General features: G+C 43.5%; 1 protein-coding gene across 1 annotated transcript in view; it reads right to left on the reverse strand.

The window, feature by feature from the left end:
- Positions 1-26,495, reverse strand: part of ARMC5 (armadillo repeat containing 5) — a 197,997-nt gene that overhangs the window by 145,576 nt on the left and 25,926 nt on the right. The window contains exon 4 of the mRNA XM_044086609.1: positions 18,651-19,470. Within this exon, the coding sequence (XP_043942544.1) occupies positions 18,651-19,470 (820 nt within the window). The remainder of the gene's footprint in view (positions 1-18,650; positions 19,471-26,495) is intronic.

Below are 26,495 nucleotides of genomic sequence, written 5' to 3' on the forward strand. Positions count from 1 at the left end.
GCCTTTTTCAGCCTAGCCATTCATGCTCCAATTTTCCCAATCATCAATGCCCATAAGCTAGAATGGCTTTGGTATATGCCTGTGACATAGGGCATCTACAAACTGCCCCTGTCCATAACGGTCACAGGCAACAAGCCAAGGGTGAATTTGCAATTCCTCATCCATTGGTCCAAAGTGTGCTTGTACAATCTTATTGAAGAGCGCCATTTCACATGAATGGGGATGATCTTTGAGAGACATGCTTATCCCTCCATGTTTTGTTTATGTCACAGATGAGGTTTAATTCTTCAGATCGGGTAATTCTAGTGCCGTTTGTTTTGCAAATGTGTAGCAGATCCATCAAGGCTGGATTGGAGATTGCCTTGCAGGTTATGCATAGATCGTCCCTCAGTAGTCTGTCCACATAAGACACATTTACACCCTATTCGCTTTTAGTGAGGAACCTCTGTGGCCACCCCAGTTGTTGTGAATGCCTGATCCGATACATGCCAAGGGTGCACTGTACTTCATTACTGGTCTAATGAGGGCTGAGTATAATGGGACTATGACCTCCTTAGATCTGGATGCCATGCCCTTACTTATAAGTTGTGCCACATAGAAGGACTTTCTTACTACCACATATGGTGATCAAAGTTCAGGTTACTATCAACCTAAATTCCCAAGTCCCTTACCACTGGGTCTACTCTTAGGGGAGTGCTGTCAATGTTGTAATTTGCAGAGGTGGTCATTTCTCAAAGGGTACAATTATACATTTTTTGCATTGAGTTTTAGGCTGCTGTTCTGGCACCAGTTATTTGTCTTGTGTCAGACATTCCTGGTGGATATCTACATCTTTGGGGGATTTGATATCAGCACCCAGCTTGCAATCATCAGCAAATTTGGTCACCCAAAGGCCCTCTACATTTGCCTCAACTTCAGAAAAGGACATTCCAAACAGGAGAGGTCCCAGTACAGAGCCCTGTGGAACACCACTAGTAGCAGGCCTCTTGGTGGAGGTGAACTCCCCAAGTTCACGTGGCCTATCTATGGGGCATTTGGCTATCCATTGGGTGACAGAGATTTATGCCTGAATTTGTGAGTTTGTCCATAATACCAGAGGGTAGTACTGTCTCAAATGCCTTTGCCAGGTCAAGGTAGGCAGCATGTAGTGTTTTGCACTTACCCATGGCTCTAGTGACCTTCTCGAAGTCTACTAAGTTTAGTAGGCATGACCTGCCCTTGATAAAACCGAACTGGGATCGGTCCAGTGTTTGAAAATTTCCTATGTCTTTATTTATCAGGTCCACAACAATTCTTTCCAAGGCCTTGCATACAAGACTAGTTAAACATATGGGTCTGTTGGTTTACCTTTTTGTAGAACTGCAGTCCTCCATTCCCTAGGTATGAAGCCTGTCTGGAGGTTGTAGTTAAATACAGAGTCTAGTGGGCATGACAGGTCATATTTCAAGCTATTTAGGAGGCATGCTGGGAAATTAGCAGGACCCACTGATGCAGTGTTTTAGCTAGAGAGTGCAGGAGGGACCTGTTCTTTATGATAGTTGGGGAAATAAATGGTAGAGGCCATTTCCTGGGGGGGGGGGACTGGGGGTGATGTGGGTGGTGAAACTGGAGCTAAATTTAACCAGCCATCAAACCTGTTATATCCCCCAGTTCAGCACAGGAAGTTCCCTTTACTATCACTTGAGCACACTGCTGACTGTTCCCTTTAAAGCTGCATACAAAACTGTTAAGAACACCTTATAGTTATCTGTTTTTTGCCTCAAAGTTGTCTTTGGTGAACTTGATTAGTCTCAAGTACCTTAGTGAGACTGATGAGGGAGTTTTGTCTTTTAAGCATAGCACTTCTTATTTTTGGACAGAATTTTCTTTATTTTGTTGTACAGCCTATTTATACTGTATGTCCACCAAGAGGGCTTGTTTTTAGATTTTATCTTAAGTTTATTTTGGTTTGGAAGTGCTGTTTCTATTATGTTAGTTACATTCCTGTAGAGGGTTTCCTTAAACAAACACTTCTACATAAATCATCTTCTGTGAATTTGGGGGGCTTAGAATTTAGCAATGCCTTCACTCAGAGGAAGTTAGCCTTGGAAAAGTTCATAAAGGTTCTGTGGTTTCCTGGACGTCAAGCCTTTACATTTCATAGATTACTGTTTTATGATCTGATCTGACCAGACCAGTGAGGACATTACACAAGGGGGGGTGCAATGTTCCCTCATATTTGTAGGTACCAGATTCAGGATATTTGCAACCTAGTACGTGTGCATACTAGCTATTCCAAGGTGTTTGCACTGACAAAATTTAAGAATCTTTGACCCTGCATGTTAGTGGTTGTGTTATGTATCCCAGTTTATGGTGGAATAGTTGAAATCATCCATGAACAGCAAATCCAGTACATTCAAGAATGTAGTATAATTATCCTGGTTCATCCGATCAGACTCTGATGCTTTCCAAGATTTTAGGTTCAGAGTCTCGAGCTCTTCCCTCTACCCATAATGCACCACACCTTACTCAACTCCCCAGATCAAGTTTGTTGCCCTATAACTGAAAGGGTTACTACAACTACAGAAAAAGAAAAGTATCTCAGGCTCACACCTCAGACCCATGGGCTCCAAATTCTTCCAAGCACTTCTCAAAGACTCCAGGGCCAGGGGATGGATGGGAGGGACATGAGGAGGAATGAAAATGGACAACACAGATACCTAGTTATGGCAAGTATATAACCTTAAATCTGATGTTGTCCTTTTCATTCCTCCTCACTAATGGGTCGCAGTCCCCAGCTACAGAAACCCTGGGTGGCCCTCAAGGATGTGCCAGAGCACAGTCAAGCCAAAGGATGCCCTGCTCCTAGAAACAGCCTACGTATAATGCGAAAAGTACAGTTTTGTACCTACGATAAATGTAGATGTCCGATAGGAATGCATCTGCAGTCCTTACAAATGGGTTGTCCTGTCGTCAGGCAGCCCTTCGGTCGGCCGGATTCCAAAGTCTGGGTCCGGCTTCGGCTGGTGTCGCACTTCACCCGACGTCATAGCTGCAGTTCTTCGGGTATAAAGGCATCAGCCGACGCCATTTTCCTCAGTGTTTCTTGCCCCAGATGCCAGGTGCCCTCTTGGATGGCTAAATTTGGATAAATGCCAATGTTTCCAAATAGCAGTGAGCAAACACATAAAATAAGCATGTATGTACATATATACAAACAAATACACCATAATAGATCCCCCCCAAGCTAGCTGAAAGATGGCAAATACCCTAGGAGTACCACAGAGGGAAGGGTGGGTAATCCTGACTGCAGATGCATTCCTATCGGACATCTACATTTATGGTAGGTACAAAACTGTACTATGTCCTTCAAGGATGCATCTGCAGTCCTTACAAATGGGTAGAATACCATAGCCAAACTAGGGAGGAGGAAAAGAGAGATTATGGTGTAGCTAGGATCCCTTGCAAAACAGCAGTGGCAAAACCTGCTCGGGATCTAGAGTATAAAGGTAAATTATAATGCTTGGCAAATGTATGCACGGAGGTCCAAGTAGCAGCCTCTATAATGTCCTTGGTAGCCACTCCTCGTAAGAAAGCTGTAGTAGTGGCTGTAGCCCTTGTGGAGTGAGGCCTGATGTTCTCTGGAGTCTTCTTTCCGTGGAAGGAGTAACAAAATCTAATGCAATTTCCTATCCACTTGGAGATTGTCCGTTTTGAAATTGCTTTTCCTTCCCTTCCTGTTGCATATGCTACCAGAAGCTGGTCAGTTTTTCTATTGGACTTGGTCCTGTCCAGGTAGTAGCGTAATTGTCTATGCACATCCAAGGTATGCAACAGTCTTTCTCCCCTGTTCTGTGGGTTGGGGAAGAATGTAGGTAGGTGGATAGCCTGGTTTAAAGACACTCTGGATACCACCTTAGGCATAAATGTAGGATTTGTTCTCATGGACACTCTGTCTTGATGGAAGATCAGGAAGGGTTGCACTGCCATTAATGCCTGTAGTTCAGAAACCCTTCTTGCTGAGGTGATTGCCAGCAGGAAAGCAGTCTTCCAGGATAAGTACTGTAATTCTGCTGTTGCTGCTGGTTCGAAAGGAGGAAGTGTCAATTTTTCTAGCACAAAGTTCAAGTCCCATGCTGGCAATGGTGGTTTCCTAGGAGGTTTTACATTTTTAATTCCTCTCAGAAACTGCCTGAGCAGAGGATGTGAGAGGACAGGGGGATCCAAGCTGTATTCTGCCGAAATAGCTGATGCGTGTATCTTGATGGAGGAATAGGACAGGCCTGTATGGAAGAGCTCTGCCAAGGACTCCAGGATGTTGGCTATGTTTACCAGTGACACATCTTTTCCCTTTGCAGTACTCCAAATGAGATATCTTTTCCATTTTGCTGCATAATTCTTTCTTGTTGAAGGTCTGCGAGCCTCAAGGATAATGTCTTTAACCCTTTGGGATAAATTTGGGTTAGTTGCTCTTATGTAATGTTCCAGGCAGTCAGCTGCAGAGTTTTCAGGTTTGGATGCAGGATGTTGTAGCTGTTCTGTGTTAACAGCAATGGGATCAGGGGTAGTGTCCACATTTGTTCCCGAGACATGCTCCTCAGTAATGGGTACCAATGTTGTCTTGGCCAGTCTGGAGCTATCAGAATGATCCTTGGACGTTCCTCTTTGATCTTCAATAGCACCTTGTGCATCAAAGGAAGTGGTGGGAATGCATATGTTGTCAGGTTTTTCCAACTGAACGATAGGGAGTCCACCTTCCAAGCAAGTGGGTGGTACGTCCTTGTGCAGAATTTCTTTAGCTGGTGATTGAGTGGGGATGCAAATAAGTCTATTTGTGGTAGTCCCCATTTTCTTGTGATGGCTTTGAAGATGTCCGGGTGCAGCATCCATTCGTGGGCATCCGTGGTAGTTCTGCTTAATATGTCTGCTAGAATGTTTTCTTTTCCCGGTACAAAAATTGCTTGCAACTGAATGTTGTAGCTCAGAGCCACATTCCATAGGTCCAGTGCCATCCGGCATAGAGGGTATGAATGTGTGCCTCCCTGTTTGTTGATGTACCACATAACTGTGGTGTTGTCTGTCCTTATCATCAACTGTCCTTCTTGGAGGAATGGTCCGAATGTCTGGATTGCCAATTTTACTGCCATTTCCTTTAGATTTATGTGCAGGTGCAGCTGATCTTGAGTCCATAAGCCTTGTATGCACTTGTCCAGCATGTGGGTCCCCCAACCGAGGTCTGAGGCGTCCGTTGTGACGGTTTGGCTTGGTTGAATGTTGTAGAAGGGCAAACCTGTGTTCGATTGACAGGCCTGAGCCCACCATAGGAACTCTTGCTTCAGGCATGGTATTAGTGGAATTTTGGTTTCTAGGCTGTGTTTGTGTTGAGACCATAAATTCTTCAGGTACCACTGTAGCTTTCTCATATGCAGTCTGGCATGAGGACCAGAATTATGCAGGATGCCATGAAGCCCAGGGCTTGCAGTACTTTTCTTGCTGTTAGATGGTTCTGCTTTGTCAATGCCAAGAAGTAGAGAGGAAGTTGTTCTTGTTTTTCTACAGTTAGGAATGCCATCTGCTTTGATGTGTCCAGCTCTGCACCTAAAAAGGTTATTCTTTGGGATGGTATCAGCCTTGACTTTTTTATATTGACTGTATATCCCAGGGCTTGCAGTAAGTAAATGACTCTTTGTAAATCTTCTGTTAGCTTGTTTTTGTTGTCCGCTTGTATCAGGCAGTCGTCCAGGTAGGGATAAATTTGGATTCCCTGAAGTCTGCAATGAGCGATTACTGATGCCAGGCATTTCGTGAACACTCTGGGCGCAGTAGATAAGCCAAAGGGCAATGCTGAGAATTGATAATGCTCTGATCCTGCAAGAAATCTGAGGTATCTTCTGCAATTTGGTCGGATGGGGACATGCAGGTATGCCTCCTTGAGATCTAGAGTTACCAGCCAAGACTCCTTGCCCAGCATGGGAAGAAGCTGCTGTAGAGTCAGCATTTTGAATTTTGGAACAATGAGGAATGTGTTTAAAGCGGACAGGTCGAGAATAGGCCTCCATTTTTTCTCTTTTCTTGGTACCAGGAAGAGTCTGGAGTAAAATCCCTTTCCTTGTTCCATAGATGGTACTTTTTCCACAGCTCTCATTCTTACTAATTGAGCTATTTGTTTTAGAGCTTCTATCTTTTGATTTGGTGGTAGGTTTGGCATTCCTCTTTTTCCTGGTAGAGTATGGAAATGAAACCTGTAACCTTGGTCTATAGTTTGCAAAATCCACTTGTCCCTTGTGATGTAATGCCAGTTCTTTGAAAATAAGGCTAGATTTCCGCCTAAGGGTGCTGCTAGCTGTTCCCTGGTAGGCGGTGCCAGAGCCAAGTCACTGTGATTGTCCTGTTGCAGTGGTAGTGGCTGTGTCTGTGCCTCGCTGGTTGTTGCCCTGCCACTGGCGTCCCCTGTAGGCACCCCTGGATTGATTTCTGCCTCTTGAACGCCTATTCCTGCCTCTCTGTGCTTTAGAGGAGTCTGGAAAGGACCAATTTTTGGAGGGCCATTTCCTGCTAAACCTTGGAGGTTGGACCTGTAAGAAGTCTTTCACTGTTTGTACAGATTTTGCCTTCTCTTCCATTTTCTTCAGTACCTGCTGAGCATTAGAACCAAATAAATTGACCTTGTCCATGGGAGCATCTAATAGTTTTGATTTGACATGGTCCGGCAAGGCCTGTTCTTTCAACCATGCATGCCTTCTGATAACACTGCCAGTCATGGCTGATCTAAAGGAAGCCTCCAGTGCATCATAGCCGCATTTTAAAGAATGGTTACTAACTTGCTGAATGTTATGCACCATTTCCAGAACATATTTCTTATCTAAAGATTCATCAGAGGACAGATTCTTAGTTAACTGATCAAGCATAAACTCCTGATATTGGATCATATGAAATTGACAGTTCAAGGCCCTAGCTGACAGAGTAGCAGAGGTGTATACTTTTTTACCCCATCTCTCTAAGGACCTGGATTCCCTTTCAGAGGGGAGGGGATTTTTAGCAGAGGTAGATGCTATTGCCTTAGGCCCCTGGGAGATAGTCTCGGGATCTGCAAAAGGAGCCTTGTATAAATGGTGATGTGTGTCCGGGACCCTGTAGAACCTATCGGGCTTAGCAGGGGCTGGAGGTAAAGAATCAGGAGCAGTACAGGCATCATTAAATGCATCATCTACAACAGAAAGAACTGGAGGTATAGCTAAAGGCCTATGTTGTGGTAAATGCAAAAAGGTCCTAAGCCTTTTCCTGGAGTCTGAGAAATCTTGGCCCTGCCACTGAAATTGTTCCCTCATGGCATGTAAGGTTTCCCCAAAGGAAAATTCCTCAGGTGGAGAGGAAGAAGGAATCGACTCTTCAGCATCAGAGTCTTCGTAAGGAGAATAAGGAGCCTCTGGAGGGTCTGTATTGTCTGAATCATCAGAGGAATCATCCGTGGACACTGGCTCAGGGGGCTCTGCTTTAGGTCTCTTCTCTGGAGGTGGATGAGAGGCCCTGTCTGGGTGAGATTGGGATCCCCTTATTAAAGAAATGAGATCCTCTGCCAGAGAAAGCATTTGGGAACTGGAGCTGGGCCTGTGAGAGGGGGGCTTAACAGGCACAGTCTTAGAAGCTTTTAGCTGCTTTAGCCCTGGCAAAAGCCTTAATGGACATGGCTGCTGGAGGCCTAGCAGCTCCACGTGCAGGGGTTGATATATCCAAGGGAATTGTGTCCGATAATTCCTGAGAAACCACAACAGCAGGTTGGATTTCAGAAGCCGATTCTACCAGGTTAGAAGAGGCCTCGGTAGAAGGCATGGTTTCGGCTGAAGAAAGAACCGCTTGCTCGGTTTCGGCCGAAACCGAGACACTCGCGGTTTGCTTAACCGCGGTTTCGGCCGAAACCGCGGACCGCGAGTGTCGGTCCTTTTCTTTGCGTTTTTTGGAAATTTGTGTAGTCGGAGGATCCGACGGCATAATATAGGCAAAATCAGAGCCGAAAAACTGCTCAGCAAACTCCGACCGACGTCTAAGCGTCCGTCGGTTAAAAGAAGCACAGGCTAGACAAGCTGCTATGTCGTGGTCTGGGCCTAAACAAGGTAAGCAGTAAGAGTGGAAATCTTTATGAGGTATTTGTTTCCCACAAGTTAAACAGTTATTCACTTTTTCTGACATCGGCTGAGGCAAGAAAGAGTCCCCAACGGGGTACTTAGCTTTTAGAAGTCTTGAGTAGTATTCGGTAGTAGTAATCTCTGGATCTGACCGACCGGCACTTGCGAACAGCTTCTGCTTCGGGCGCCACGCGGCAAGAAAGACTGGGGAAAATGGCGTCGGCTGATGCCTTTATACCCGAAGAACTGCAGCTATGACGTCGGGTGAAGTGCGACACCAGCCGAAGCCGGACCCAGACTTTGGAATCTGGCCGACCGAAGGGCTGCCTGATGACAGGACAACCCATTTGTAAGGACTGCAGATGCATCCTTGAAGGACATCAAAGGTATGAGCCTTAGACCAAGTGGTTGCACCACACACTTCTTTAATTGAGGCTCTAGAAGAGAAAGTGAATGAAGCAGACATAGCCCTGGTGGAATAAGCCTTAGGAGATTTAGGCAAGCCTACATCTTTCTTAGAATAAACAAACAAAATGCAGTCTGTTATCCATTTAGCCAAGTGATTTTCAAAACTGCCTGCCCTGACAGGCTTGCTGAGGAGGAGACAACAGCTGATTGGACTTCCTACAAAACTCTCTTTTCTGTGGAGGTAGAAACAGAATTGCCTGTGAACATCTAGGAGATGTAAAACATATTCACCTTTGTTCAAAAAATTTGTGGAAGAAAACTGAATGGATTGGTTAATGTTAGACTCTGTGGCCACCTTAGGCACAAAAGAAGGATTTGCTCTCAAGGATACTCTACCTTTGTGAAAAATGATATAAGAAGATTTACCTGACAAAGCTTGAAGCTCCAATATTCTCTTAGCAAAAGTAACAGCTACTAAGAAGATTGTTTTCAAAGAAAGAAATTTCATGTCACAAGAATCTGCTGGTTCAAAGGGCTTCTGAGTAAGACCTTGCAGTACCCACTGTAAGATCCCAAGGGGGGAAGGATCTTTTATGGAAGGTCTAAGATGAAAAACTCCTGTTATGAAAGCCTTACATAATTTGGAAGAAAAAAAAAATAAACTAGTTTCTCATCCTAGCAAGAAAATTGGATATGGCAGCCAGTTGGAGTTCGATGGTGGAGAAAGTACTTCTTTCTTGAAAAACAGTGCCGTGAAAAAGGAGAATTGATGCTGTGGATGCTGATGTCCATATCAGTCTCGATGAAGCTTTGGGAAGACCTGGAAAAGCCAAGGAAGCATGTCTTGACTTGGAAAGGGTTTGAAAGACCTTCGAGCGAAGAGCTGGGGATACTAGTTCCACCTAGAAGGCTGTCAGGCTCTTAACCACAGGATCCAAAGCCCTGGGATCCGAGGAGGTGGTGCCAGGAACGGGGGATGCTGGATATCACAATAGGATCCGTAGTCATCTTAGAGGCGTTTGCAGCAGTGGAAGATGGGTCCAACACTTGCCTCAAAACCCTAGGAGCTGCAGTTGACTGATCCAAAGAAATCTTCAGATCTGAAGATTTACTGGAGGTGCTCAGATCTGATGTCAATTGATCCGAGACCTTAGACTTTTTTCTACCATACAACTCCCCAGAGGAAGCTGAGAGGGAGCGCTTGGAGCTAGCATGTTTAAGGGGGGGGGGGGGTTTGAGTCCCAGAACTGAAGTGGACAGACAACAAGCCCTAACACTTTAACAACTGTAGGATGGAGGCAAAACAAAAGAAAAAAAAGAATCTGAGACACTAACAACTGTTTATAAAAGAATTTTTCACTTATCTCTCACAAAAAAGTACAGTTTTGTACCTACCATAAATATAGATGTTCGAGTGCTGATACAGCTGCAGTCATAACAGATGGGTTCTCCTGCCGTCAGGCGGGTCCTCGGTCAGCCGAATTCCAAAGTCTAGGTCCGGCATCAGTTGTCGTCGCTTCTTCCCTGACGTCAGTGCGCTAGGGGTATAAAAGAACCAGCCGACACCATTTTCTTCAGTTTTTCTTGCCCCGGATGTCAGGTGCTCCCAGAAGAAAGGCAATACATAAATTTGTGTAATAAAGCAATGCAATATAATCAAAATACAGTAGTTGCAAGCAAATACACCATAAAAGAATACCCCAAAAAGGTTGTATGAGGAGGTGTTAGCCAACAGGCCTGTCCCAAGAGGGGAAGGAGGGAGGGAAACCTGGACTGCAGCTGTATTAGCACTCGAACATCTACATTTATGGTAGGTACAAAACTGTACTACGTTCATCGTGCATACAGCTGCAGTCATAACAGATGGGTAGAATCCCAAAGCTAAGAAAGGGGTGGTAGGCACTAGGTGGAACTAGGAGGAGCCAGAATGCCCTGCAAGACTGCAGTGGCAAATCCTGCTCTAGTTTTGGAGTATAATGGTAGGTGGTAGTGCTTGGAGAAGGTATGCACAGAACTCCAAGTGGCTGCTTCCAAAATATCTTTGGTAGGAACTCCTCTGAGGAAAGCTGCGGAGGTAGCTGTGGCCCTTGTGGAGTGGGATCTGATGCCTGTAGGTACAGTTGTACCATGAAAAGAGTAACAAAAGCGTATGCAGTGGGCTATCCATTTTGAGATTGTCTGTTTGGAAATTGGCTTCCCTTGAGCTCCTATAGCATAGGACACAAAGAGCTGTTCTGATTCTCTGAAAGGCTTTGTTCTGTCCAAATAATAACACAGCTGTCTGTGGATGTCCAAGGAATGTAGTAGTCTCTCCCCTTTGTTTTGAGGATTAGGGTAGAATGTAGGTAAGTGTATAGCTTGACTCAAAGCTACCCTGGATACCACCTTTGGCATAAAGGATGGGTTGGCTCGTAAGGAAACTCTGTCCTGATGGAAGATGACAAAAGGCTGCACAGCCATGAGGGCTTGTAGTTCCGATACCCTACGAGCTGAGGTGATAGCCAGAAGGAAAGCCGTTTTCCAGGACAAATATTGCAAATCTGCTGAGGCAGCTGAGAGGTAGGGTCCATGGAGGGGAATGCATCAGGCTCCTCAGGAGTGGGTACCAGTGCTGTCTTGGCCAGTCTGGAGCAATGAGCTGGCCGACCGGCACTTGCGAACTGCTTCTGCTTCGGGCACCGCGCGGCAAGAAAGACTGAAGAAAACGGCGTCGGCTGGTTCTTTTATACCCCTGGCGCACTGACATCAGAGAAGAAGCGACGACAACCGACGCCGGACCTAGACTTTGGAATTCGGCTGACCGAGGACCCGCCTGACGGCAGAAGAACCCATCTGTTATGACTGCAGCTGTATGCACGATGAACATCACCAACATCACTAGCTCAAGACTGGAACCACACCTGGACACAAAAGATTTCTGGGGAGTTGAGGAAGGTACAGTGCATTATGGGTAGCGGGAAGAGCTTGAGACTCAGATCCTAAAGTCTTGGAAAGCGGCAGAGTCGAATCAGAGACCTATTACTGAGGGGGAATGAAAAGGACAGCATCAGATCTACGACTAATTGAACATGGAGTAGCTCAAACATGTCATACTGTTTGACCAATCCTGAGGTGCGCTTAGTTTTTACGTAGATTTATACACCTCCGCCTCTTGCCCTTCTTGTACAATAGCTGGTCTAAATGTGTGGGAGGCCTTATTAGCTTTGTACTGCTGGGGTGCATTTGGTGGCTTTAAACCATGTCTCAGTAACTTCACAGATATCAACACTCTCAAAGGTGAGAAAAGCTTCCAGGGAGTAAAGCTTCTTGTTGAGACTCCTAGCATTGAGCAGTAACACCTTTAGTTTATCTTGTGTAGAATTTACTATGTTGGAAGATTTATCAGACTGGCATTGCCTAAAAAAGGCACTACAGGGGTGGGTAATGTTCTGGCCAATATCCGAAAGCCCAACAGGTGCACACCATCCCTGGCAAAGCAGCATAATCTGTTGATCATATCCTTCCAAACTAACAAACACTGGACCCCTTTAGAATAACACCAGCAACTAAACCAATTGTTACAGCCAGTCATTCTGTTTATATTATGACATCATCCTTGGAGAAGGTAGAATGCTGCTCAATGTTAGGCTATCAGTTATGAAATCACCCTTGGAGAAGGTAGAATGCTACTCAATGTTAGGCTCATACCTGCTTGAGACACAATCTGAAAGCTCTAGCATATCTCTTTGTACAGTCCAAGGAGGTATGTCTCCAGTCAATGCCCTTTGTGTATGCCTGAACTGACGGATCCTTAACTGACTGTGACTGTCACCTTGCTCAGTGTGTTTTACAATACAGTCTCCAATTACCAATATATTGGGTTGTGTGGCAGTCTGCCCTAAGGGCTTAGAGGCTGAGACATTGTGTGATGTGGCTGTGTGTCTCCTGGGGAATGTTGTTTTTATAAACTACTTGGAAGGCTGCCAAGGCTAGCATGTGGGAAGCCTTTTAGCTTTGACCAGATTGCATTTAAGAACTTCAGCTTACATGAGTTCAGCTTACATGAGTTAGTGCATCTAATCCATGGTAGGTGTAAGTGTGTGTGTTACTGGCAACCTGTTTGGAGATGTCAGTGTCTGTATGTGAAAGAAACCGTGTAATGACATCTCTTGTATACTGTGCCTGGTTAAGAATAAGGTGGTTGTCAATAAACATGAGACAATTGTTACATTGTGTCAAGATGCCCATATGCACTAGAAACTGTAGGCAAGTGCACACCCAAGGCTATTCATCCTCTTTTTTGTTATCTATGACAGGTGGTGCCATAGAGTTGTTGGGCTGGGAGGAAAGATCTAGGACTGATCTAAAAAAACTCTTCAGGTAATGCTTCTTGGCAGACAAACTAGCTGCTCTACACTCAGCTAGATACTTGAGAAAATAGCACACGGAATTTCATATGGACAATTGCAACTCTAGGTGTTTGCTTTTATACAGGATACCACAAACCACTGCTGCACGGGTTATGGGACATGAGTTAGGAATCCAAACAGTAAACAGTAAAAATGCAGTTTACGTGTATACATGGTTCAGATCCTGCAGCAATTCACTATTCTCTCACTATTGTGAATGATACTTCATCTGTGAAACCTATCCTTGCAGTAGAATGCACACAGGAAAAATGCAATAGAATGTAATAAAATGAGGTTCAGATCTTGCAAGAATTCATAATGCCCTTACTATTGTGAGTAATCCTACAAGACTACACTAAGGTCCCTTACTATTGTGAGTAATCCTACAAGACTACACTAAGGTCCCCAGAACAAGTACTATGAAAGCATAAAAAATGTACCACAAATGTAATAAATGGTGTCAGATCATGCAGAAATGCACAATTCTCTCACTATTTTGAGTGATGTCAGAGCTCGTTAATGAAATAAACGACTCAGGAGCTTAAAATCCATCAAAGCCAAGTCTGAGGCTAAATCAGCTACCCAAGCCAAAGACAATCACAAGGCAGTTTTTAGTTGTTGTATCTTTCGGCTTTTCCCGGTTAGGGGTCGCCACAGCGGAACTCCAGTCCACTTATGATTGGCAGTAGATTTTTTACGTGCAGAGTTGCCAGCCCTGACGCACAACCTTCAACAAGGTACGCCCATTCACGCATGTCTCCACACATCAGACGCTCTAGCTGAGAATCGAACAGGATGACGTCTTACTGTGAGGCGACAATGCTACCGCAGCACCACCACCACAGTTATGTTTGTAATTTCAAAAGCACAAAGTAGCAACACAGTGAGCTAATTGCAAATGATGTTCCTACACTAAAGCTGAAGATACAGCAAACCTACTGGCCGATAAATTTAGCTCTACCTTTATCCAGTTCTCCCCTCAGTCTGTCTCTCAAGCTATAGCTTAAACTGTCTCACTTCAAGCTACCAAGAAAGACCAAGTTCTAAAAGCGCTATCAAAAGCCATTACTACTGCATTGATGGATCCTGACAAAATCCCGGACTGCATCTTAAATAGTATGAACTACAATTTAGCCACACTAACGTTGTTCAATCTCAGCCGCCATACAGGTTTTGTACTAAGGGAATGGAGAACAGCTAGTCGTTCTTCTGCATAACAGGAGCTTCCACACACCCAAGAAATTGCAGAGCCATAAATCTGACCAGCTCATATACAAGGCCATGGAAAGAGTTTGTGTGGAATCAAGCAGGACAAAGGGAACCTCCAAACACTGGACCTGTCTCAGTATGGATTCAAGGTCAACCTGGTGGATTTTTCTGAAAAGGTTACCAAAACAATGGATGAAGGCAAAACAGTATACAACACATAAGCTTTTGACACAATCCCCCACTCAGGCATAGTTAAAAAGCTAAATAAACTGTGAATAAACCCCTACGTCACCTGCTAGATTGCCAAATGACTCAAAGACAGGAAGCAGGAAATCAAAATAGGGGAAGTTACCTCCACAGAGAGACCAATCACCAGTGGAGTGCCCCAGGATTCTGTACTGGGACTTGCAATGCTTGTCATCTATTTTTCTGAAGGAAAATCCAATACCAATAGGCACTGGCTGACTAAGTTTGCAGATGACTGCAAGCTACAAGTAGTCACTGAATCCCCACGAATGACGTAACCATAATGCAGGAAGGCTTGCCCCAAACAACTGGTACCAAAATTATGCACTGAAATTAAATGCCAAAAAATGCGTTATAGTATCCTGTGGAAGTCATCTACCCCAGGGAACTGCCACACTGAAAATATGCCCCTAAGAATTGACTCAGCTATTTGGGATTTAGGAACTTATCTGGAAAGTGATCTAACTTTGACCAACAGGTTGTCCACTGTTGTAAGACAGTCCTTCTATATTGCACAGCTTAAAAACAAAGGGACTGGGTCTAGATCTAGAGATGTCACTGCACCCGTTTACTCAGCCCTCATTAGGCCAGTCACAGAATATAATGCCCTCTTTGGCACATATCTATCCAGACACATGCAAATGGAATGCCCACAGAGATACTTTACTAAACGGCTACAAGGCCTAAACATGTTCTACATGGACTGACTCAAAGCCCTTTTACTATACTCAGTACCCTCCTGACTACTAAGAGGTGACCTGTTGTCTGGCATACAAGGCATCCTCAGACCCATTACAGATGGCTTTAATGCACATCAGCAAGTCAAATGTCATCAGAAATACTTGGCCTAGGGATGTAAACCTCTTCTGCAACATCAACAGAATGGTATGGAGGGACATGTATATCTTGCAGAGGATACAGCTGCTCTGGGACAGACTCCACATACACATAAAACAAAGTTCACCCCTGTCCATATTTAAATGCAGCTTGACTCTATGGATGGGAAATAAAATTTACCCCAGGACTGCCCCTGGATGGAGGCAGCTCCTAAATGCTCTCTCCCAACGTACAGGTACCCCTCAAATTATCCACAGTATGATCCCAGTTATTCTCATTAGGGGTAATATAATTCCTGGCCAGAGGTTGGGTAAAGCCAATCTTTAACCAAATGGGACGGGTTAATCCAAGCACAAAAAGGGAACCGGACTAGCCTTAAAATGACCCACAAGGGCAGCTAGCCTAGTACTTACTTATGAACCTATGCAAGTCTCCGGCCTTTCAGGGTGGGGGCAATATTACCTTGCCAGGAAGAAAGCTGTGGGGAACTGGAGAATTCTGGGAGCCTTCCCTGGGAATTGTGTACCTGTGTATGCATACAAATAACATGCCTCAAAGGCAATTACCACGAGTAAGAAAAAGTAAGAGACAGTTGTTCACAAGGAGAACGTTGAGAAAGAATCATGAGGTGCTAGGTAAGAGTCAAAAGGGCAGTGTGTGTGTGTGTTAACCTGGTGATGGATGTTGAAAAGCTCAAGTGCAGGACAGCAGCACATGTTCCCTTCTTGCTATTTGGGCAGAGTTGCATTTTTGGAATAGAGTTAGATGTCTGTACTTTCTTCTTATACCTCCTGGATACCAGTGGTGTGACTTGAAAGACCATCCCTCTCATGCCAGTTAGGATCATTTCATGTTCTTGTGGCAGTGTATGCCACAGATCATCCCATTTTAGTTAACAGTGAGAGCTTTTCCATTACATATTTGGCTGGCACTATTGGGAACCCAAACAGCCATTTAACAAGGTTTGGAACAGATAGTGACAGGGAAAGGGGGAAAGAAGAGAAGGTAAGAATGGAGTGTTTGCACTTGAAATGGCAGACTTAACAGAGCAGCTGTTTCATTCTGCCATCAGACCAAGCAGAGCAACTGTGTCTTTCTGCCATCAGACAATGTAAAGGAAAAAAAGCAGCATTAGCTGTTGTGCAGCTCTGAAATAGTCTAATCCACTTCCTTTACCTATTTTCCCTGGCATCCTGGCCTGCCTCAGTGACCAAAGAAAGCCTACACTTGAAAACATACTTAGCATCTGCAGCAAGCAGAAGGGGACAGGTACAATTCAACAACTGCTCCTGTGGCCAAAGTATGAACACCCAACCATCTCCTCCAAGGATGGGCGGAGTAACATCGCACATCCCTTACTCCTTTACCCGTCCAGCTCTATAAACGAGCCATGGACCACACCACCACATTACCAGCTCTATAAACTAGCCATGGACCACACCACCACATTACCAGCTCTATAAACTAGCCATGGACCACACCACCACATTACCAGCTCTATAAACTAGCCATGGACCACACCACCACATTACCAGCTCTATAAACTAGCCATGGACCACACCACCACATTACCAGCTCTATAAACTAGCCATGGACCACACCACCACATTACCAGCTCTATAAACTAGCCATGGACCACACGATCACATTACCAACAACTAAACCTTCTTTTAAACACATATCTACAAACTTCACAAGCTACATCAAGAATTCTACACTTCCCTTAATGTGTGTGTGTGTGTGTAGAAGTCATTTCAGCCCTTAAAAGGGAACAGCATCAAAACTGACATTTCTCCAACCCATAAAGCAGCTCTTCCTATTTCAGTATGCAGATTTCATTTAAAACAACTTATTTACTTAAACTTACAGATAACAGTTAACAGGCCCACCATGCTCGTTAACTGGCTGCTTCTATGTACAGCTCTGTGGTGTAGAGGGAGAAAGACGCATCAGAACCAAGTTCCAACTATCAGCATGTAGACTGGAAGAAAGGTTGGGGAGATGGCTGAGAGTGAGGGTCTTGGGGAAGGCAGCAGTGGTTCTACTCAGACAACTGCAAACAAACAAACACAGGCCTGCACATTACCAAAATAGCCAAGACCAGGGACAGACTTGCAACAAAAATCTAGATGATTTAGGATTTTTGCTTGGAAATGTTTACATACACATTTTTATACCCCAAGTAGACTCCAATAATTTTCCCTCAGGTAGACAGCAAATGTTGGAGACGTAACAGGGAAGAAAGAGGTACTTGAAAACATACTTTCTGGGAGTGTTGCGGGTTGGAAGACTTAGAATTCTGTGCGGGATGCACTGTCAGAGATGCTGGGTGGGCGGACTGGTGTGACAAGGGAGCTGAGTTTCCTGGGCTAGGACACAGAATCAGAACTTCCTAGACATGGGTAAGGCCTTGCTGTCTCTAATTATGGAGGATGCCAAAAAAGCAATTACTAGGAAATGGAAATCAAAATCTAAACCAACTATACTGGAAGTAGCGAATACAGTAAGAGGGATAAAACAACTGGAATTGGGATCTTCAGGAAAGGGTCGGAGCAAACTAGGAACTGTGGGAACAATACATACAGGGGAGGAATGAGGTTTAAAAGAAGGCAGGACTTAAATGAGCTATGTAATGTTTGAAAATGATTGGGTAGATTATAACTGATGTATAATGTTTGCAACTGGCAGTGTTGTCAATAAGGTCTGTGATGTAAAATGCCTGCAACTAGGATGGTGTTGGTGTGGTTCGTTTTCATTTACATAAATATATGATTGCTTATGTTGTAAGTGATGGTTTAATAAAGATCTTTCTTGTTTAAAAAAAAGGGCAGGAATTGAATAATTTATGTAATGTTGCTTAGTTTATATGACACAGCAATATATGTGAAGTATAATGTTTGTTAATGCTAATTTGTTAATACAATTTGATTACTCTTGTATAAATATAAATTTGTCTATGTCACAAGTGATAATTCAATAAAGGTGTTAAAAAACAAAAGGGGTGGACTTGGCAAACCCTAAACAGTGAAGGGACTTCCTCATAGTTTTGGCTGTTCTTGGAAAGGGGTGGAGTTAGGGCCCCAACATAAACACAATCACTGCTGGGATGACTAAGGGTACAAATCACCACCATGGCCACCTGATGACTGCCTCCTCCAATCAGCTTTTGGCCCAGTACTGGAATACCCCTGTACATGGGAACACACTGGCTCAAGTCACTTTAGCAGGCACAGACATAAAAAGGGATACAGAAAAAAATGCAAAAAGTAAAATGTTTCTATTTCTAAAATAGAAACACAACTCAAAAATAAGACTGAAAATGATGCTATCAGTCGGGGAACCACTAGTTTAATGACATTTCTCTTGTAGCTCCCTGCAATCTAATTACAGAAGTGTTTTATTCTTTGCAGTTTATCTGCACCAATAAACCATCCTGAAAATCAAAAGCAAGGAACTGTACCTGAGGCTCTGGAAACTTGAAGACTCTGCATTCTGCTGATCTGGGTCTGGCCTTCTGTTGTACTCTGTTGGGAAGTCACACGAAGCAGCGTAACGTTCATCTTCTTGCTCCTCCTCTTCCACTGTTCTGCTACCCTGCTTTCCTATTTTCACCAAAGCCACCAATTTGGAAACCAACAATGGAATTAGGCCATTACTCTGTAAGTACTCAACTGCGACTTCATCATAAACAAAATGCAGGAGGGCAGCAATGATCCGAGCATGAGAAAAGTTGTACCGTTCATCTTTCAAAAGAGACAGCAGTAGTTCAAGTCCACCCATCTCCCTTACTCGCAGACGGTTGATTGCTTCACGGCAGCAAAAGCACAGTGCTCGAATGTACAGCTGGGATGTCTGGTCTGCTGGTAGGGATTTAATTTCATCCATAAAGCACTTGATCCCACCAGCACTGCCCAGAGTTGGACGAATAAAGCCTAGAACACATATGTTCCCCAGAGCTGTGAGTGCACCATTGTGGAATGCTTTCTTTTCATGGCCCACAAGGGACACAAGCTTGCTGACACCATCAGCTACTGACAGTTGCTCAGCACAGTCAATGCTACAAGCTTTTGTTAGCTGGGCAACAGCTCGCACACTTGCTGCTACCAAGTTATGGTCGTCAGAGCTTAAATGTTCAACAATTGGCTTAATGGCACCCTGAGAAGTGATATTCTGGCGGTGAGCAGCAGTATCGGCCAGATTTCGAATAGCTCGGATCACACTCTGAAGGCACTCGCTGTTTTTTGAAGTCCTGAGCACTTCCACCAGGTAAGTCACTGCCCCTGCAACACAAAGAGAAAATAAAGTGATAAAATGAAGTGGTATTTACAAATTGGGGGGGGGGGGGGCTGTTGTATAAAGTGCACATTTATGAATGGAATTTTTACTTTACTCTACTTTGCGTGGCTTATTTTTTTCTCTCTACTATCCCTTTCTCACCAGTGTACAAGGACACAAATTCCAGTCCGCTCTTTTACGTTTTGTGGACTGGGTTGGCCAGACCCATATCTATGGACTCCTAGAAGAATATCTCCCAACTACAGTGAATTTACCTGCAGTCATTTCTTTCATTTATCTGTTTCAGGTTAATAAACACAGATTACATTTCTTTTTAATCACATTTTCCTGATGGCAAAGTGAGACAGTAAGTCACCCTTTAAGTTCATAGGCAAGTACTAGGCTAGCTGTCCCTGTGAGTCATTTTAAGCCTAGCCAATTTCCATTTTTGGGCTCCAAGTAACCTATCCCATTTGGTTACAGACTGGTCTTACCCACCCCGTGGATATTATCCCTAATGAGAATAAAAAGTGATCACACCAGAGATAATTTAAGGGGACCCATGTATTTAGGAGCTACCTCTGTCCGTTAGTAGTACAGGGACAATCCCAGGGTAAAACTTGAATATGGACAGGGATGAACTCTGTTTTCTGTGAATGAGGAGTCAGTTCCACAGCAGTGGCATCCTCCATGATATACATCTGTCCCTCCAAACCATTTTGTTGATGATGTAAAAGAGGTTTAGATCCACAGACCAAGTATTTCTGATCCCATTTGACTTGCCGATGTGCAATAAAATCCATCAGTACTGGGTCAAAGGATGCCTTGTATGGTCATCTCATAGCTGTCTGTAGGACATGCTTAGGCATTTTATCCTTTTAGTAAGGTGTCTAGGTGAGCTTTCCAGTTGTTCCATGTGTCTGGACAGATACAAGTCAAAGGGGTAGTATATTCAATGACTGGCTAATAAGGGCCGAGTAATGGGGGACAATGACATCTCTAGATCTCGATACAATCCATTTGTTTACAAGCTGTGCTATTCAGAAGGACTTTATTACAACAGGCCCATGTTGGTCAAAAGATAGGTCACTGTCCACATACGTTCCAAAATCTAGTACTGGTCAACTCTTAGGGGGGCATAACTCTCAATGTGGTAGTTCACTGGGGTAGATGACTTCCCAAAGGATATAATAATGTATTTTGTGGCATTTAGATTCAGTCCATGATTTTGGCACCAGTTACTTGAGACAAACCTTCCTGCAGGATGGCCAAGTCATTTGGGGATTGACTGCTCGTTGCCTGCAGTCATCTGCAAACTTGGTCAGCCAGAGCCCTTCAGTACTGGCTTTTACTTCAGGAAAGTAGATGCCAAGCAAAAGAGGTGTCAGCACAGACCCCTAAAGGACTCCACTGGTGACGTCTATTCAATGAAGAAACTTCACCTATTTTGATTATCTACGTCCTATCGGCGAACAAATTGGCATCCCAGAGGGCGCTGTAACGGTATATTCAGCTTTTCTAGTATGCCTGAGTGGGGAATTGTGTCAAAAGCTTTGAACAGGTCTAGGTATGCAGTGGGCACCATTTTGCTTTCATCCATTGCTTTAGTAACATTTTCAAAAAATCCACCACGTTAAGTAAGCATGACCTGCACTTAAAGAATCCACTGAGACAGGCCCAGTGTTTGGAGGTTTCCTATGTCCTGATTGATTAATAACATAAGTATTTCGATGGCTTTGCATACGAGGCTGGTCAGACTTACGGGTCTGTGGAAGGTCCTCCATTAGGCAGAGGAAAGATTGCAGCTGTTCTCCATTTGCTTGGTACAAAACCTGTACGGAGACAGACTGAACATTATTGTTACGGATGTGGCTAAATTGTGCTTCATGCTATTTAAGATGCATCCAGGGATACTGTTAGGACCCATCAGTGCAGTGTTTTTAGCTCTTGATAACATTTTTAGGACTCTGTCTTGTGTGATAGCTGGAGGCGAGTCAATTTCAGGTATATCTTGAGACAGAGGGATAAAGTTAAGAGCTAAATTTATCAGCCAATAGGGTTGCAATATCTTCAGCATCAATGTAACATCATTCACAATCTTAACTCATTCATGATTGTCTTTGGCTTGTGGTAGCTATTTTAGCCTCAGACTTGGCTTTGGTGGATTTTACTAAGCCCCCGAGTTGTGTACTTCAGTGACAATGGCTAACATTCTGAGAATTACTTTTGGTCAAAACTCGTATTATAAAGCTTGTTGATATTAAGATTCCACCATGTGGGTTTGTTTCTGGGGTTTGCCCTACACTTGTTCCAACAGGTCATAGATGCATCTCTGCAGCTGTTCACATGGTGGTATAGTGTGCTGGTGTACATTTCTGTGTATTCAGTGCAGATTTGAAGCTTGCCAATTGCCAATGTATCACTTATACATTGTTGTGTCTTTCGGCTTTTAGGGGTCGCCACAACGGAACTCCGGTCCGTTAATGATTGGCAGTGGATTTCTACGTGCCGAGTTGCCGGCCCTGACGCACAACCTTCAACGAAAGTACACCCATTCACGCATGTCTCCACACAGAAGACGCTCTAGCTGAGAATCGAACAGGACAACGTCTTACTGTATGGCGACAACGCTACCGCAGCACCACCATTTCTACGTACTTTGTCTTTATAAAATTTCTAAGGGTATCTTGGGTGGGGAGATCTGGTTTCTGTTTTATTTTGAAAGAGACTGACTTATGGTCAAGACCTAACAAGTGAGGAAGATATGTACAGGATGTTGCAAGATGACTGCATAACAGTAAGGACATGATTCAAGACAGTATTCCCCCTAGTGGGTACTCTTAACTGCTCCAGGACATTCACAAAGTACAGGAATCTCTGAGTTTGTGTACTACTGTTGGAGCAGGTTTGCCAGTCTATAGTTGGATAGTTTAGATCACCTAGGAAAATTATACTGGGTTTAATACAGAGAGATTCTAGTTCCTGTAGACAGGCACTGTGGCCTTCTTGTATCATTAAGGGAGTTCAACAGCTTGTTAATATATGTTACGGGACCTTCCTGATGGTTATTTAGGACATGAAGAAGCACTAGTGCTTCATGGTGCTTTACCAGCCTCGATCAGAGTCTCTTCTGATATACAGACACCTCCACCTTTTTCCCCTCCTGTGCAGTAGCTGGTCTAAATGTGTAGAAGGCATTATAGCCCTGCACAGCCAGAGTGCTCTCCGCCATTTTAAACCATGTTTCAGATACTGCACATATCACTGCCTTTTAGGGTGAGAAGGACTTGTAGGGAGTGGAGTTTTCTGTTCAGGCTCCTAGTATTGACCAGTAGCACCTTCATATTTTCCTTTGCTCGTTGCTCGTTTCTTTACGTTGGTAGGTTTATTAGGTTGGCACTGCCTAAAAAAATGTACTACGCAGAAGGACAATGTCTTTGCCAATAATCAAAATCCTACAGGGGATGGATGCAGGCCATCCCTGACGAAGCAGTGTGGTCTGCAATCACATCCTCCCAGGCTGACAAATATTTAAATGACACCAAAAACTAAGCCAATTACTGAAGTCAATTATTTTTTTTCTATTGAAAAGTCAGAATGCTGCTCAACGCTCATACCTGGCGTGGACACGGTCAGAGCTCCATCGTCTCTGTCTTCATATAGTCCAGGCAGGTCCACCTCAGGTCACTGACACTGGCATGAACTATGGCATAGTCACACTGCTACTTGTGCATTTATCACTCAGTACTTACCTCCCACATTGCCCCTTTGCCATTTATTCCAATACCCATCATGTCCAGGCACTTGCTTTCATTTTAGCTACACAATATTCAAGTAACACATCACAGAATGACACGTTAGCTAGTTACTAAACAGAAAGAAAGGACATTATATTCTGTTCCCATTCAGTTACAACACTTCCAATGGCAAACATATACACTTTTTTTTAATCCTTGCATCTTTGTTACAAAGTAATAGAAATACAAAAGAAACCCAATTCACAAAAGACAGACGTCCCCACTCAATTATATAAGATTCTAAAAGTAATGATTATACAAAGACCCAAGTAGAAAATCAGTGCAGTGCAACATTGCGGGCAGGCTACCCCTGGATGATGAGCTATGGATCAGAAAGTGTCTACCAAAACAGAAAAGAGGACCACCCAACAAAGAATAAGAATAATAAATGCAAAACTGCCCAACACAGAGGGCCAAAAGGCATGAGAAGAGGCACAGGGGGACATCTGTAGGACAAAGGAGACCAAGGTATAAGTGTAACAACTACTGAACTGCTGATCATAGTGAAAGGAGACAAGGTTTTCACATGTGTAACAACTACTGAACTGCTGGATATAGTGAAAGGAGACAAGGTTTTCACATGTGTAACAACTACTGAACTGCTGGATATAGTGAAAGGAGACAAGGTTTTCATATGTGTAACAACTACTGAACTGCTGGATATAGTGAAAGGAGACAAGGTTTTCATATGTGTAACAACTACTGAACTGCTGGATATAGTGAAAGGAGACAAGGTTTTCATATGTGTAACAACTACTGAACTGCTGGATATAGTGAAAGGAGACAAGGTTTTCACATGTGTAACAACTACTGAACTGCTGGATATAGTGAAAGGAGACAAGGTTTTCACATGTGTAACAACTACTGAACTGCTGGATATAGTGAAAGGAGACAAGGTTTTCACATGTGTAACAACTACTGAACTGCTGGATATAGTGAAAGGAGACAAGGTTTTCACATGTGTAACAACTACTGAACTGCTGGATATAGTGAAAGGAGACAAGGTTTTCACATGTGTAACAACTACTGAACTGCTGGATATAGTGAAAGGAGACAAGGTTTTCACATGTGTAACAACTACTGAACTGCTGGATATAGTGAAAGGAGACAAGGTTTTCACATGTGTAACAACTACTGAACTGCTGATCATAGTGAAAGGAGACAAGGTTTTCACATGTGTAACAACTACTGAACTGCTGGATATAGTGAAAGGAGACAAGGTTTTCACATGTGTAACAACTACTGAACTGCTGGATATAGTGAAAGGAGACAAGGTTTTCACATGTGTAACAACTACTGAACTGCTGATCATAGTGAAAGGAGACAAGGTTTTCACATGTGTAACAACTACTGAACTGCTGGATATAGTGAAAGGAGACAAGGTTTTCACATGTGTAACAACTACTGAACTGCTGATCATAGTGAAAGGAGACAAGGTTTTCACATGTGTAACAACTACTGAACTGCTGGATATAGTGAAAGGAGACAATGTTTTCACATAAGTGTAAACTACTGAACTGCTGGATATAGTGAAAGGAGACAATGTTTTCACATAAGTGTAAACTACTGAACTGCTGGATATAGTGAAAGGAGACAAGGTTTTCACATGTGTAACAACTACTGAACTGCTGGATATAGAGAAAGGAGACAATGTTTTCACATAAGTGTAAACTACTGAACTGATGGATATAGTGAAATATCACAGAATGTAATGTACGGTTTAAAAAAAAACTGACCCTAGAGGTATGAAGAGGGTCACACAAATGTCAAAATAGGTAGACGGCTTAGGCCAAAAGCTAACTGTAGACAAACTCTTATGAAACTCCAACATACATCTACAGCTACCATGGCAACTAACTCTTTATTAAATTGGGAAGAAAGTTTGCAAAGCAACAAATTATACATTTCAAAATATAAAACTTTTCATGCAAGAAAAAGACAGAATTAAGTGTTTATCAGAATTAACATGGCAGACTTCACCACACTCATGAAAGTTCCTGTGCCCATGCTCGTCACAACTCTAAGTGTTTATCAGAATTAACATGGCAGACTTCACCACACTCATGAAAGTTCCTGTGCCCATGCTCGTCACAACTCTAAGTGTTTATCAGAATTAACATGGCAGACTTCTTCACCACACTCATGAAAGTTCCTGTGCCCATGCTCGTCACAAATAAGTGTTTATCAGAATTAACATGGCAGACTTCTTCACCACACTCATGAAAGTTCCTGTGCCCATGCTCGTCACAACTCTGTTTATCAGAATTAACATGGCAGACTTCTTCACCACACTCATGAAAGTTCCTGTGCCCATGCTCGTCACAACTCTAAGTGTTTATCAGAATTAACATGGCAGACTTCACCACACTCATGAAAGTTCCTGTGCCCATGCTCGTCACAACTCTAAGTGTTTATCAGAATTAACATGGCAGACTTCACCGCACTCATGAAAGTTCCTGTGTCCATGCTCGTCACAACATCTACTAAATAGCAAGATGTTCACTGATGGCACGGTTTAATGCCACGTATGGAAATCACACTGAGCTTTCAGTCTCAAAATCACCACTGTGAAGGTCATTCATGTGGAATATGTGCCACCTTGAGAGCGCTGCTTCCTCACAGCTCTGGGTCTTCCAGTTCGAATCTCAGCTGAGATGCATTCTGTGTGGCATCTGCATGTCCGGCTAGTATTCTTAAGGAGAAATTTCCATGTGTTCTGGTTTCCTCCCACATCCAAAAGGAGAGACAGGTAGGTGAACTGGCAACATTCTGAACTGCGAACAGCAGTTGTGTGCTCATCCTACAATGGAATTGTGTCATCCAGGATAGGTTCTTGCCTTGCATCCAGTGGCTCTGCCTCCCCTGTGACCCAGAATTAGATAATGCAGGTACTGAAAATGAATAAACTTTAAACACAAAGAATGCAATACCTCACAACTATGTAAGTTACAACTGCTTACCACCCCCCCCCCACTACAAACGGGCTACACAAACTTATGAAGACAGAGGAAAAAAAACATCAAATCCACTAAAGTGCAGACAGACATTAAATGAGGCATGGCTAAGCCAAACATGCAATTTCAAAGCTTTAGTCTACTCCCCTAAAAACAAATACCAAGTAGTTAAACTCAGAATTCCATATCATAATTCTGTGAAAGCAAGCACGCCCTTTACTTTAATGTCTATGACTATCACAGCAACAAAATGTATATGGACACACATTAATGCACAAC

Source organism: Protopterus annectens, chromosome 10.part0 (assembly GCF_019279795.1).
Source record: "Protopterus annectens isolate FY-2018-M chromosome 10.part0, PAN1.0, whole genome shotgun sequence".
NCBI lineage: Eukaryota > Metazoa > Chordata > Ceratodontiformes > Protopteridae > Protopterus > Protopterus annectens.